The sequence below is a fragment of the Nomascus leucogenys genome, chromosome X (assembly GCF_006542625.1).
Source record: "Nomascus leucogenys isolate Asia chromosome X, Asia_NLE_v1, whole genome shotgun sequence".
NCBI classification, from domain to species: Eukaryota; Metazoa; Chordata; class Mammalia; order Primates; family Hylobatidae; genus Nomascus; species Nomascus leucogenys.
This window is the reverse complement of record NC_044406.1, coordinates 93334078-93348094: the sequence shown is the minus strand read 5'-3', so window position 1 is coordinate 93348094 and position 14017 is coordinate 93334078. Positions and strand designations below refer to the sequence as shown.

General features: G+C 34.2%; 1 protein-coding gene across 2 annotated transcripts in view; it reads right to left on the bottom strand.

Moving 5' to 3' along the window:
• RADX (RPA1 related single stranded DNA binding protein, X-linked) overlaps positions 1–14017 on the bottom strand; it is a 68638-nt gene that overhangs the window by 38777 nt on the left and 15844 nt on the right. The window contains exons 4-10 of one of the 2 annotated variants that reach the window (XM_003262149.2): positions 8941–9049; positions 8648–8739; positions 8419–8541; positions 4988–5092; positions 3728–3892; positions 2271–2431; positions 1231–1400 (exon numbers count right to left, since the gene is read on the bottom strand). In XM_003262149.2, the coding sequence (XP_003262197.1) occupies positions 1231–1400; positions 2271–2431; positions 3728–3892; positions 4988–5092; positions 8419–8541; positions 8648–8739; positions 8941–9049 (925 nt within the window). The remainder of the gene's footprint in view (positions 1–1230; positions 1401–2270; positions 2432–3727; positions 3893–4987; positions 5093–8418; positions 8542–8647; positions 8740–8940; positions 9050–14017) is intronic. The other variant, XM_003262150.2, reaches the window with a different exon arrangement.

Here is a 14017-nt window from a genome sequence, read left to right as displayed (position 1 = left end):
TTTCCTGACACTTTAAAGAAACCAAAACTTCCAATCATGTACAATTCATAATGTATGAATGTTTTGTAGTAAAGACCCATGCTTAAACAACTTGTAAGCAAATGTAAGTTATAATGTTCTTGTTGTTCAAGAAAATGGAAGAATGACCTTGGGAGTGAGACTACCTCCTTGGTTTCAGAGGACAAGGGCTCCCTTTTCAATTCCAGAGGGTGGGTTCATTTCCTTGGTTCCAGAGTGTAGGGCCATCACCCAGTGTTGTAGGAGTGGGGATGCTACCCCAGTGAGCCCAGAGGACATAAGACTGTGGCAAAGAGAATAATTCTGAAGCCTTAAAAACTAATGCAATTTATTTGCCTTGCTAGGTTTTGGAGCTGCTTGTGACCCATGATCCCCCTTTTCCTTCCAATTTCTCTCTTTCAGAATGGGAGTGCCTATCCTATACCTATCTCATCACTGTATTCTGGACAGATAACTTGTTTGATTTTATAGGTATACAGATGCAGAAGAATTTTGCCCCAGGATAAATCACCTGTTCATGGATGGACGAATTACATTCATATGAGATTTAGATGAGATGTTGGATTAGAATTGATGCTGCTATGCGATAAGACTTTTGGGGATGTTGTGATGGGGTGAACCTATTTTGCATATAAGGACAGGAATTTTGTGGGACCAGAGGGCAGACTTATGGGTTGAATTGTGTCCCCACAAAATTCATATGATGAAGTCTTAACCCTCAGGACTTCTGAATATGACCTTATTTGGAAATAGGGTCATAGCAGATGTTACTGATAAAGATGACGTCATACTAGATTAGGGTGGTCCCCTAATCCAATATGACTGGTATCCTTATGAGAAAGGTGAAATTTGGACACAGACACTACACAGAGAGAACTCCACGTGAATATGAAGGCAGAGATTGGGGTGATGCTTCTACAAGTCAAGGAGTGCCAAAGATTGCCAGCACACTAAGAGGCTAGGAGAGAGGCATTAAACAGATTCTCTCTCGCAGCCCTGAGGGAACCAATGCTGTTGACACCTTGATCTTGAACTCTATCCTCCAGAACTTTGAGACAACGAATTTTGGTGTTTAAGCCACTCAGTTGTGGTATTTTGTTATGGGGGCCCTAACAAATTAATACAGCTTCTACGATAATTGCTTATTTTACAGGGTAGAGATAAACCAAAAGAAAAAATATATTTTACATATACTTAATACAAATGACTTACAGATTAGCGTGTGGGCCTTGAAGAATTCTTATTTTATTGCTCAGACCCAAATTTGTAGATGTAGTTTGGAAATACTGAGAATTCACAGGCTCATCATCTTGATGCCGTTTACCATTTCTTTCTTGAATTTCTACTCTAGCTGCTTGAGAGGTCGACGGTCTGTTAGCATTCTAAAACCAATAATTTAGAGAAAACACTTTATGCTAATTCACAATTATTAATCTCATAAAAGACTACAATTTTAGTTTATTCATTTTTCATAATCAAGAGTTCTGGCAAAACTTTTCAATCATAACAGTGCTTTTATGAAAATGATTAAATCTAATCCATCTGTTATTAAAATATTTTTTAAAAGGAAGACAAACAAAAGTCCTTCTTATACTACTATCTGAAAAGCTGGATTAAACACTTATTTCCATATAAATAGTAGTAGTCCTAGACATAGTGTTTAAAAAGATAAACTCATGGGAAAAATTAACTTGTTTGTCTTGATTGTGCCAAGATTCCAGAAGTGGCGCCTTCTATAATACTAAACTATTTATTCTAGAAGAGTTATAGAACCTGGGTAAGACTACTATGCCAGATATAGAGAAAACTTCCCATGAAAGCTTTCCTGTAGTACTGGCCTGGACAAAAGGTAGGAAATTAATATAGTCATAGATACCAGCTAGAAATTTAAAACACCCACGATAGCCTCAAATTACACAGAATGCAAAAAAAGGATACCAAGTTTTGAGGGCCTTGGGAAATGTCAAGAGGCTATAATCATTATTGGCTTAGTCTGCCCCCAAATAAATGACACAAAAGGGAAACAAACAAAAAACTAAAAATATTAGGTTGGTGCAAAAGGAATTGCGGTTTTTGCCATTACTTTTATAGGCAAAAACCACAATGCCTTTTGCACCAGCCTAATGTTTTCTCTTAGGCTTACATTATGAAGAGTCAATACACGTGAGTTCTGAATAAAATGTAAAAGGTACCAATTGCAATCATAATCACAGTGCTTTCAGAGAAATACTATTAATTCTCTGGCACCATACCCGAAGTGTTTCTGATGCTGAGGCACTTTCAGTCGCACTGCTATGGGGGATATACTTTATAGCAGTAATTATCCCCTGAATTGCAATGCGCTTTTGTTCCCTATACTGCAAGTCTTCAATCTCCTTCCTGACTTCACTTATAGCTGTCAAGAGCGACTCAACTGCAAAAGAGTAAGTCCAAGAAAATTGTAAGTTTTAAAGAACTGAAATGATAAAAAATAAGAATTAGATTTGCAATGTAATTTCACAACACAAAATTATAAACTTACTACATTAACTGTGAGACACTGTTTATATCTGGCATCCTTTTATATAATTTTGTGAAATAGGCAAAATACTTTTATCAGTTAAATTTGAATACAGGCTTCCACTCTGTACCCTTCGTTTGCAAAATAAATTTTGCATATTAAATGCAATTTCCATATTATATTTCAAACTATAAAGTGTTGCCTAGCCACTGCATAGAAAAACACATTTTAATTATTTCAAACACTATTACATATTGCTAGTATTATGATGTATAAGAGGATGCCAATATTTAGATGATGATAGGTCGGCATTTTAAAGTTTCTCTTTTTTTTGAAAACCATGCGACTATCTCATAGCTTTTTAAAAAAGAACATGCTTGTGTTAAACTTTTCAACTGTCATATATTAATTCTACTGAAAAGTATATTAATAGTAGGCTTCTCATCAGTACTTCAATTCCAAATTCAGCATCTCATTTATTTTGGCATCATTTTATATTTAAAGATAGCATTCAATTGTGTTAAACACAATATATATCATTCCACAAGAGTCGCATAATACAGTTGTCAGTCTCTGAATATCAAGTTACCCAGTGTCTCCTTTAGATATCTTTAGTCTTTCTGTATAACATCATAGCAGTTGAGATCTACACCAAGGTCAGATGTGATCTCAATGACATTAAATAAAGATATTTATAAGCTGAACATCCCTTCTCTGAAATATATTGGACCAGAATATTTCAGATTTCTGATTTTTTTATTTTGGAATATTTGTATTATACTTATCAGTTCAGCTTCCCTAATGCAAAATTCCAAAATCTGAACTGCTCCAATGAGTAGTTCTTTGAGTGTCACTTCAGTACTCAAAAAGTTTCAGGTTTTGGAACATTTCAGATTTCGGATTTTTGGATTAGGAATACTCAACCTATATCTCCAGTTGGTTATCTTCTGTGTTTCCTCTTTTCTTCCAGTCTGATAAAAATCAAAGTATTAATCTTTAGACCACCATGCGAGATATAGGGAAAACTATATAGAAAATACGTGACATGTATTTTTAGAGCTGCATTAAGACAAAGCTATTATCGGTGAATGTTGCTAAACTTTAGTTCACTCCCATAAAAGAAAAGAATAAAGATGACTAATTGAAATAGCATAAGCCATACGTATAAAATATAAACATATGTAGAAGGACTGGCAATTACGTTAGTACCTTTAATAGAACTACTATACTTGGAAAATGTCTCTGGCACTGGTGGATAGGGGTAATATCCACCAATAACCATATTCTTCTGTTCCCCGGAATCGGACTTTGTTCTAATCCATTGAATAAAGTTTTTTACCTTGGCATCATACGTATACGGCTGGCCTCTATGACCTCCTCGCGGGAAGGGTAAATCATAAAAAATGAGAAATAAAAATGTCACTGTAACAATCTGCATGAATATTTTTGTGTAAAAACAGTTTACTATTAAAACAATCCCTCTTTTATCACCAAGAAAAAACAGTCAAGTTCACTTATTCACTATGTATAATTATCCAAAGACAGTAAATAAATCCTAAGAAGGAAATCAGACACACTGTGTATTAGAGTTTAAGTGGACTGAAATGTAGCTAGCTATAGGATGCTAAAAAATCACACATTTGAATTTTTCTAACTATCCAAATGGTTGACATCTTCTGAAATAACTGATTTTTAAACTATGAATTAACCTGAAATTACGGCATCATGTATGAATGAAGCTTCCTATGAATATGGCTCAGCATTTAAATTTATGGTCTTAAAGCATACTTAAAAGTGCCATATTCACATCTGATAGTATTTATAAAATAACATATGCATTGACAAAGATGTAGGTTACACCTTTCCTAGGACTCTTCTTTTAACAAATTTCTTAATTACTAACATGGTAACAATCTGGTAAACACCCCATTCCACACTATTTCCTCACTCTCTCATTTGGAAACGTTTTTCTTTAATGTTTTGATCCTATTATTGGAAGGAATAGGGAAAAATAATATACTTGCAGACAAGTAACGAGACCTCTCTTGTTACATAAATAAAACATAAGATCTTGGGGTTGAAATTCGACACTCATTTTTGTTTTCATTTAGAATTTTAAAATATTGTTAACAGAATCCATATTATGATACCAGGCCTAACCAGGTCTTCAATCTATCAAGCAATTTATGATTATCTACATTCTATGCCAAACAGGAATCAAAGTTGACTGAAGGATATAAATGCAATTTTCCACTGAGTCACAAAATCATTGCTTCATTCATAAGTAACCCATAAGCAATGTATTTCACAGGCCAAAAATTCTTTGCTAAAACACTCTTATAGTAATAAAGGAAGTCAAAATAAAGCTATCTTGTAGTTGAATGTTATTATGTAAAAGTTAATATGTACTGAAGAATTCTAGGGAAGAGAAAATATATTTCTAATAATATACACAAAGAAATTACTCACCAGTAATAAACACTCCACTCTCATTTGTAGTGGTGAGGTAAAGCAGCTTAGGTACTTGATTGTCATTTCTGACAACTTTCAACTGTGTACACACAAAATATGCCACTAGAAAACAAAAACACTTATGAAATTACTTTTCCATTTCAAATAGGACCTAACAAGATCAGGATCTAACACAATGCTTCTCAAACTTTAATGCAGAAAGAAATCACATGGTACCAATGTTAAAATGCGAATTCAGATTCAGTAGGTCTAGGGTGGGGCCTGAGATTCTGCATTTCTAATAATCTCCTAGGCAGTTATTAGTGCTGCCAGTCCTGGGACCACACTAGGAACAACAAGGATTTAACACTACTCTGCTTTTTGCGAGAGGCCCCTTTTTTTTCAGAAAGTACAACAGCTGCAACTAATTAAAGTCATTTGTTTGTTGCACAGATAAAGAGTGCAAGTCATTTTAACTGGGCACACAACTGAGTGTGAACAGTGATTTCCAACAGAGAAAAAAAAGCTTAGTTTCTCCATGATACTTTCACTGACTAACCCTATCTAACACTAAACTCTGAATTACTCTAACTCCTTCCACCAGATAGGGCTTATACATTATTGATTCGTATTTGCTTATGCAAGTGTTTTTTATCTTTTATGTATTTATCTTAATTAGATTTTAAGGCCAATGGCACGTTTTATATCATCTTTTTATTTTCTTTTCAACTTGCTAACTTTATAGGCTAAAAAGAATATCTAAAAATGAGAGTATAATGTCTTCAGATTTCAACTACTTTAAACAGTTATCAATTGTTTTTACCTAACAGGCTAATTATTATAGTTTCATTAATCCAACATTATTTTTTATTTTAACTCATTATATGTCAAAACATTACGGTTTTACAAACTAGGAAATGAGGAAGTAAATGTAAATTCTTATAATCACACAAAAGTAATTTCTCATTTGAGAATAAAAATTTCTCCAGAGCACAACTGTACATTCATTTGCTACATCTCATATTTACTAAGTTCTTTATTCTGTAGCAATGAAAAGGAAGAAAATCTGTTCAAATGCTAAGAATTATCTTAATTTATATTAAGAATTATCTTAGTTTTTCCTTTATTTAAAAAATTACAAACATATGACTATTAATGGCTAAAGGTGTTGATACAGGAATATTAAAGAAACCTCTAAAATATGTTAAGCCAGTAGATCTCATATTACGTGTTCTTACAATGATAAATAAATTTAGAAAAAAAAAAGAAACCTCTAATTCTAAATTCATGGCCACTAAAAATCTGAGAGTCAGATCTATCACTTCCTAGCTATATGAAATCCAGGAAATTACTTAACCCCTCTGGATGTTTGCTTTCTCACCTGAAAATTTATAACAACATCAATTCTTCAAAAGGTAATTGAGAGTACAAAATGAGATAATATCTATAAGCATCTGGTACATGGTAAACACACAACATTACTTCCCCTTAGTTCTTCGCTTTTCTTATGAAAAAAAAAGTCATACTACCAAAGAATTTTGGTATTATTCCTGAAGAATCTTGGCCATGCTCCCCTTCTTGGGCCTGAAGCCCCCATAATACTCACCATTAATTTAATGATTTTTTCCTTCACTTTTGGTCAAAAGATAAAAACAAATTGTGACTGTTGTCAACTATTATACTAGAATAAATCTCACCAAGATCCGAATATACGTTTCTTAGAAGGATACATCTCACATTATCACAAGAAATACAATACGCGTGCTTGGCAAAGTTCCTGTGAGAAATCTTTATCCAAAATTCTTGTTAGCTTCTTGTTTAAAGTGGTTACAAACAAACAAAAAGGAAGCTGGCAATAAAACCCACCTAAATTGAGGCAATAGGATTATCACCAGAAGTCATCACTGCCAATTACTTATGCCCTATAAGAAGTTATATCAGAGTTAATAGCCCACTCACCTTGGAAGCCCATGCCTTGGTTTGGCCAAAACTCTCTTTCTGTTCCATCCCCCATAAACTGGGGTGAGGTTTGGTTCTATTCAGATATATTTTTAAAATTTAATCTCACAAGCCTAGGGTGGAATCTAACAAAGCAGAGGTGTATAATACTGTTTTGTATAGAGAATAAAGGGGCAGCAGAACAGCCCTATATACAGTGTCTAGGTCTCTTGGTGTTCTACAACATCTATCTTATTGCTGGTTAAAAAAGTAATAATAATAGATATAGGCCAGGTGCAGTGGCTGACGCCTGTATTCCCAGCACTTTGGGAGGCTGAGGTGGGCAGATCACCTGAGGTCGAGTTCCAGACTAGCCTGCCCAACATGGTGAAACCCCGTCTCTACTGAAAATATAAAAATTAGCCAGGCATGGTGGTGTGCTCCTGTAGTCCCAGTTACTCAGGAGGCTGAGGCAAGAGAATCATTTGAACCTGGGAGGTAGTGGTTGCAGTGAGTCAAGATCGTGCCAATGCACTCTAGCCTGGGTGACAGAGTGAGACTCCATCTCAAATATATATACATATATATACACATATATATGTATATATATAAATATACACACACAGACACACACACACACACACACACACACACACATATATATGTAGTAAATATTGGGAGTTTCTTCAATGTTGGCCAAGCATTTAACACAGGTAGCAATTAGTGTTTATTCATGTAATTATTTGGAAAATAATAAAATGTCATCCCCTATCTAAAATAGCTTTATATTCTAAATACAAATAAGGAAATATTCATTGAAACTGCTGAAAAGTATTATACTTTTTTCCTTATCATAATAGATCTGAAGACTAGCCTGTTATATGTAATATGTAATAGGACAAACCTAAAATAATTTCAAATAAATAAAACTAGTCGAAAAAATACTTTTATATCTGAATGAATCCAGGGGAGAAAGTCAATGCCAAAGTAAGCCAAAGTAAAATATTGACCAGCTGGTATAAATAACACTACCAACTTACTTGAATAATTTAATATTCAACCGGAACCCTACTTACCATTGTCATTATGTAATTACATAGTCCACCAATCATCTACCAATTAATGCTATATAAGTCTTCGATGTCTTTAATGCGGTCTACTTAATCAATTTCCAAATGTATAAAAAGGGAATTGACTGCCTATGTTTTAGTCTTACTGAAATTTAAGGATTTTTTAATGTGTGGAATTTTTACAATGAGAATTGATAAGAGGACCTGTTTTCTGAAAAACTGGTTTCAATCCCAAGTTAATTCTGAACAGACAACCAACGGGTTGTTAATGTCTATAATACCAAATACGATATTAATATAGAAAAGATTTAAACATGCTGTCAGACTGCTTGAATTTGCCAACTCAATGTCACCCTACTTCTGTAAGTCAGCTTACTCTACATTTTTAAAGTTAATTCTCCTACTTCCAAACATAAAATAAAAATATTAAAAATTGCTTACTTGGGTAAATATTTTCAAAGATTTCTGGCTGCGATGTTGAAAACAGTTCCACTATAAATGGTTGTTCTGAAGTACCGTCAGCAATGTGAATCCAGCGATATGACCAAAAATCTTCACGGTTTTCTATATGGATAGAATATTAAAATAAATGAAGGTAACTGTTATATACATATGAACACAAAATTATTCACTGAAATACTTTTTATGATTTTCAATTTTAAAAGCTTACCTTTCTTTTTTGACCGCTGGACCCTTCCTACAAAAACTAAAAGGCCAATAACATCACAGATGCAATTTTCTGGCATATCATCCAGTTCTGACCTAAAAAGGTAAAATCACTAAATTAATATTTTATTTTTGAACAGTGAAAAAGCATTCTACAATTATTATTTTGAAAATGTATATCTACATAATTGCTATAGCCTAATTCTGGGTAGATTTTGAGCAAATTACAATGCATTGTTTTTCAGTAACCAAGACTGAAGATTAATATTTAAGACATTTTACAAGAAACTATTTTACCTTGTGGTAAATCGGTGATTTAACTTTGGCAGTCTCCATTCTGGTTTCACCTGCTTTTCTGGAATGATAATTATGTTTGTTGGGGGATCTCGAAGATTCAGGCAGATTTCTGAAAAACAAATATATTACTTTAATATGCTATTTAATATACACCAAAGAATATACATGAATATATATTAAAAAGCAAAATAGTAGACTGAACATTTTGAACCCACCACTAAACTCAAGAACTAGACTATTATCAGTGTTCTTCTACCTTCATTATCACATCCACTTATCTCTCCACCACAGTTTAAAAAGTTTAACCACACTTTGAGAACTTTGTGTTCTATCATTTCTTTAACTTGAAAAGGGTTTTATCACTTTGCCCAGACAAAATCCTATTTGGCTTTGTTTTTGAACTTCATATGAGTGAAATTATATTCTGTATTTTATGACTCCTTTTTTCACTCAACATTATATTAATAAAATTCATCCATGTAGCTGCATGTAGCAGTTTTCTTGACATTTCCACAGCTGAATAATGTTCCAGTGTGTTAATATACTATAATTTATTAACTAAAATTTATTTATCCATTATTGTGTTGATGGACATCTGGATTATTTCCAGGTTTTTACTATTATACATAGGGTTGTTTAAAAATTTTTGTATATGTCTCCCTGTGCACACAGGCAACTGTTTTTCTAAGGTATTATATGTAGGTGCAGAAATGCTGGATTATATGATATGTAAATGTTCAGCTTTATAGCATAATCCCTAATCGTTTTAAGTGACGAGCCTATTTGTGTTTCTACCAGCAATGTGTAAAAATTCCCACTGATACACATCCTCTCCAAACCTTGGTATTGTCAACTTTCTTTCTTTCTTTTTTCTTTCTTTCTTTCTTTCTTTCTTTCTTTCTTTCTTTCTCTTCTTTCTTTCTTTCTTCTCTTTCTTTCTTCTTTTTCTTTCTTTCTTTCCTTTCTTTTTCTTTCTTTTTCTTTTCTTTCCTTTCTTTCTTTCTTTCTTTCTTTCTTTCTTTCTTTCTTTCTTTCTTTCTTTCTCTTTCTTTCTTTCTTTTCTTTCTTTCTTCTTTCTTTCCTTTCTTTCTCCCTCTCTCTCTCTTCCTCCCTCCCTCCCTTCCTTTCTTTCTCCCTTCTTTCTTTCCTTCTTTCTTTTTTCTTTTGACAGGGTCTTACTCTGTTGCCCAGGCTGGAGTGTAGTGGCACAATCATACAATCATGGCTCACTGCAGCCTTGAACTCCTGGGCTCAAGCAATCCTCCTGCCTTAGCCTCCTGAGTAGCTACAATCATCATGTCCAGCTAATTTTTGTAATTTTTGGTAGAGATGGGGGGTCTTGTTATGTTGCCCAGGCTGATCTTGTCCTGGCCTCAAGGCTTCTTCCAGAATCAGCCTCCCAGAGCACTTGGGTCTCAGGTGTGAGCCACTGCACATGGTCAAATTTAGTACTTTTGGCCAATCTAGTGATATGGCAATTTGTTGTGATCCTATTTTGTACTTCCCTTATTACTAATCATATTGAACAACATTTCATGTACTTATGGTTCATATATGCATTCTCTTCTGTGAAATGCCTTGGTCTTTTGCCCATTGTTCTATTGAATTGTTGAATTGTCTTTTAAAAATTTGCAAGAGTTGTTTATATGTTGGATATTAATTCTTCATTGATTATGTAGTGGCAAATACAATCTTTACCCAGTTTATTTATCTCTACTTATTTATTTAAGGCTTTCTTAATGTCTTCCAATAATGTGTCATAATCATCTCCACATAGGTCTTACACATCTTCTCTTACATTTATTTCTAGACATCTTATAGTTATTGTTGACAATGTCAATGATGTTTTCAAATTATAATTTCTAACTCTTTATTATTGAAGTATACATAATCAGTTGACTTCTTTTGTAGCTTTGCTAATATCTTATTATTTTTAATTTTTATTTCTAAAAACTTTTATTTTAGGTTCAGGGGCATATGTGCAGGTTTGTTATATAGGTAAACTCATGTCACGGGGGTTTGTTGTACAGATTATTTTGTCACCCAGGTACTAAGCCTAGTACTCGATAGTTGTTTTTTCTGATCCTCTCCCTCCTCCCACCCTCCACTTTCAAGTAGGCCACAGTGTGTGCTGTTCCCCTCTTTGTGTTCTCATCATTTAGCTCCCATTTGTAAGTGAGAACATGTGGTATTTGGTTTTTTGTTCCTGCATTAGTTTGGTAAGGTTAATAAATCCTATTATTTTTAATACTTTGTGTTATTTTTTCTCTGTATAAAATTTAATTTGCGAGTAATAAGAGTCTTGCATTTTTCTTTAAAACCTTTATACCTTTAATTCATTTTGTCTTCTCACGCTGGCTAGGACAGCCAGTACAACACTAAATAGAAATAGTAATAATAGGAGACATCCATTTTCCCCATTTTATAAAGGAATGTATCTAACTTTTCCCCATTAAGAATTGTGTTTGCTGTTTGGTTTTGATTTTGTAAATACCCATTATTAGGTGTTTTTTTTGTTGTTGTTGTTGTTGTTGGTATTGCTCTGTCGCCCAGGCTGGAATGCAGTGGTGCAATCACGGCTCATTGAAGCCTCAACCTCCTGGGCTCAAGCAATCCTCTCTCCTCAGCCTCCTGAGTAGCTAGGACTACAGGTGCATGCCACCACAACTGGCTAATTTTTTATTTTTATTTGTAGAGACAGGGTCTTACTATGTTGCACAGGCTGGTCTCAAACTCCTGGCTTCAAGTGATCTTCCTGCCTTGGCCTCCCAAAGTGCTGGAATTACAGGCATGAGCCACCATGCTCAGCCCCCTTACTTAGTTTAAGGAAGGTTCCTTCTCTTGCTATTTTCTTTTTTAAATTAATGAATAGTTGTAAAATTTTAATAAAAGCTTTTTGTGTATCTATTACAATGCTCATTATCTAATTTGTAAAAATGGTGGGTGACACAGATTTTTATAGGTAAAACCAATTTTGCATTGCTGAGGAAAAATGCAACCTAGTCACAGTATGTGAACTTTTTTTTTTTTTACACATGATGCAGTTTGCCAATATTCCATTCAGAATATCTATATATATGTTTATATGTTAGTGGCTGAAGCTGACCTATAATTTTTCTCCTTCATACTATTCTTGTTTGGTTTTGATTATCACGGTTATATTGGCAGCAAAAAATGAGTTTGAGAATATACTTTCTAGTCTAGTCTCTGGAATAGGTTTAGAATGCTATATTCCCTAAATGTTTGGTAGAATTTCGCTATAATATGATGTATGCCTGGTATTTTCTTTGTGGGAAAAATTTAAACCTCTGATTCAATTCCTTTAATAGTTATAAAGCTATTTGGGCTTTTTTCTTCTTGGTTAGTTACATTTTTCTAAGAACTTTCTGTGTAGCAAACAAGGCTTAAACCAGGATGAAGGTATTTTATTTCTATTTCTGCCTATTACTAGTCATGTGAAAGGAAATATTCACTTTACCTTTATGAGTTTCAGTCTATTCGTATATAAGCAAGCAAAGTTTGTATTACATAATATTACCTTGCATCATAGTTTGCATATTCCAAAGTACTTTCATTGTCATAGTATCAATTATATTCAAGGTCCCTTCCGGCTCTAAAATGCTAGGGTTCCTAATTAAAGAAATAGCCCCTGCCCGCCAAAATAAAAAATTCTTGTTGCTATCATCCAATCAATATGCATTATGTAATACAGTCTGAAAATCTCAAGATTTTAAAGAGTGTATTATTTGTGTATGCCAGCTATGTACTATTTTGTAAAAGGTATACAGAATAATGTACAAAATTCAATATACAAAGCCGTACACATCCAGCAAATAATATATCCTTTGTTTTGCAATAGAATTTCCATCTTTATAGATTTCCATTTATTCAGTCTTTTAAAAAAATTACATTGGCCAGGCGCGGTGGCTCACGCCTGTTTTACCAGCACTTTGGGAGACCGAGGCGGATGGATCACTTGAGGTCAGGAGTTCAAAACCAGTCCGGCCAATATGGCAAAACCCTGTCTCTACTAAAAATACAAAAAGTAGCCTGGCGTTGTGGTGGGCGCCTGTAATCCCAGCTACTCGGGCAGGAGAATCATTTGAACCCAGGAGGTGAAGGTTGCATTGAGCTGAGATTGCACCACACCACTCCAGCCTGGGTGACATAGCAAGACTCCGTCACAAAAAAAAAAAAAAAAAAAAAAATCACATCTTAGTTCTTCTAACTTGGAACTATGTGTGGAAATACGAAAAATAAATCAAGATAAATGACCCCAGTAGTTTTTCTTCCAACATGAACACCTAGAAGGCAGTGATGGTACCACAAATCCTTATTCCTTTACTGACCAACTCTCCTCCCACTATATACTGTTTCTCATTTATAATGCTCAGAACATTTAAACTACACTGATATTTTTCCTAATCTCTGCTTAACACTTTCTCCCATGCAACACATTCTCCTACTTTACTGTCCATTCTTTCTTCAATTACATTTTTATTGATTTCCTTATCCTTTTTGTCTATTACATTTTTAATATGGTTTAGTGTCGTTAGTCTTTCATTTTACTATAATTTGTTTATCTTACATAGCTGTCACCCCATGAGACTAATTTTTAAGAGTAGAACTGTATATTACTTACTTTTGCATGTCCTGTGTCTAACACGATCTACAGAACTGCTTTTTTTTCTCTTTAAAAGATAATTAATCACCTTCCGGCCGGGTGCGGTGGCTCATACATGTAATCCTAGCATTTTGAGAGGCTGAGGCAGGTAGATCACTTGAGGTCAGGAGTTCGAGTCCAGCCTGGCCAAAATGGTGAAACCCCATCTCTACTAAAAAAAAACAAAAATTAGCTGGGCTTGATGGCGTGTGCCTGTAATCCCAGCTACCTGAGAGGCTGAGGCAGGAGAATCGCTGGAACCCAGGAGATGGAGGTTGCAGTGAGCCGAGATTGCACAACTGCACTCCAGCCTGGGTGACAAAGTGAGGCTCTGTCTCAAAAATTAAATAAATAAATAAATAAATAAATAAAAACAATAAAAAAGATAGTCACCTTTCTACTCTGTTTCTTTGG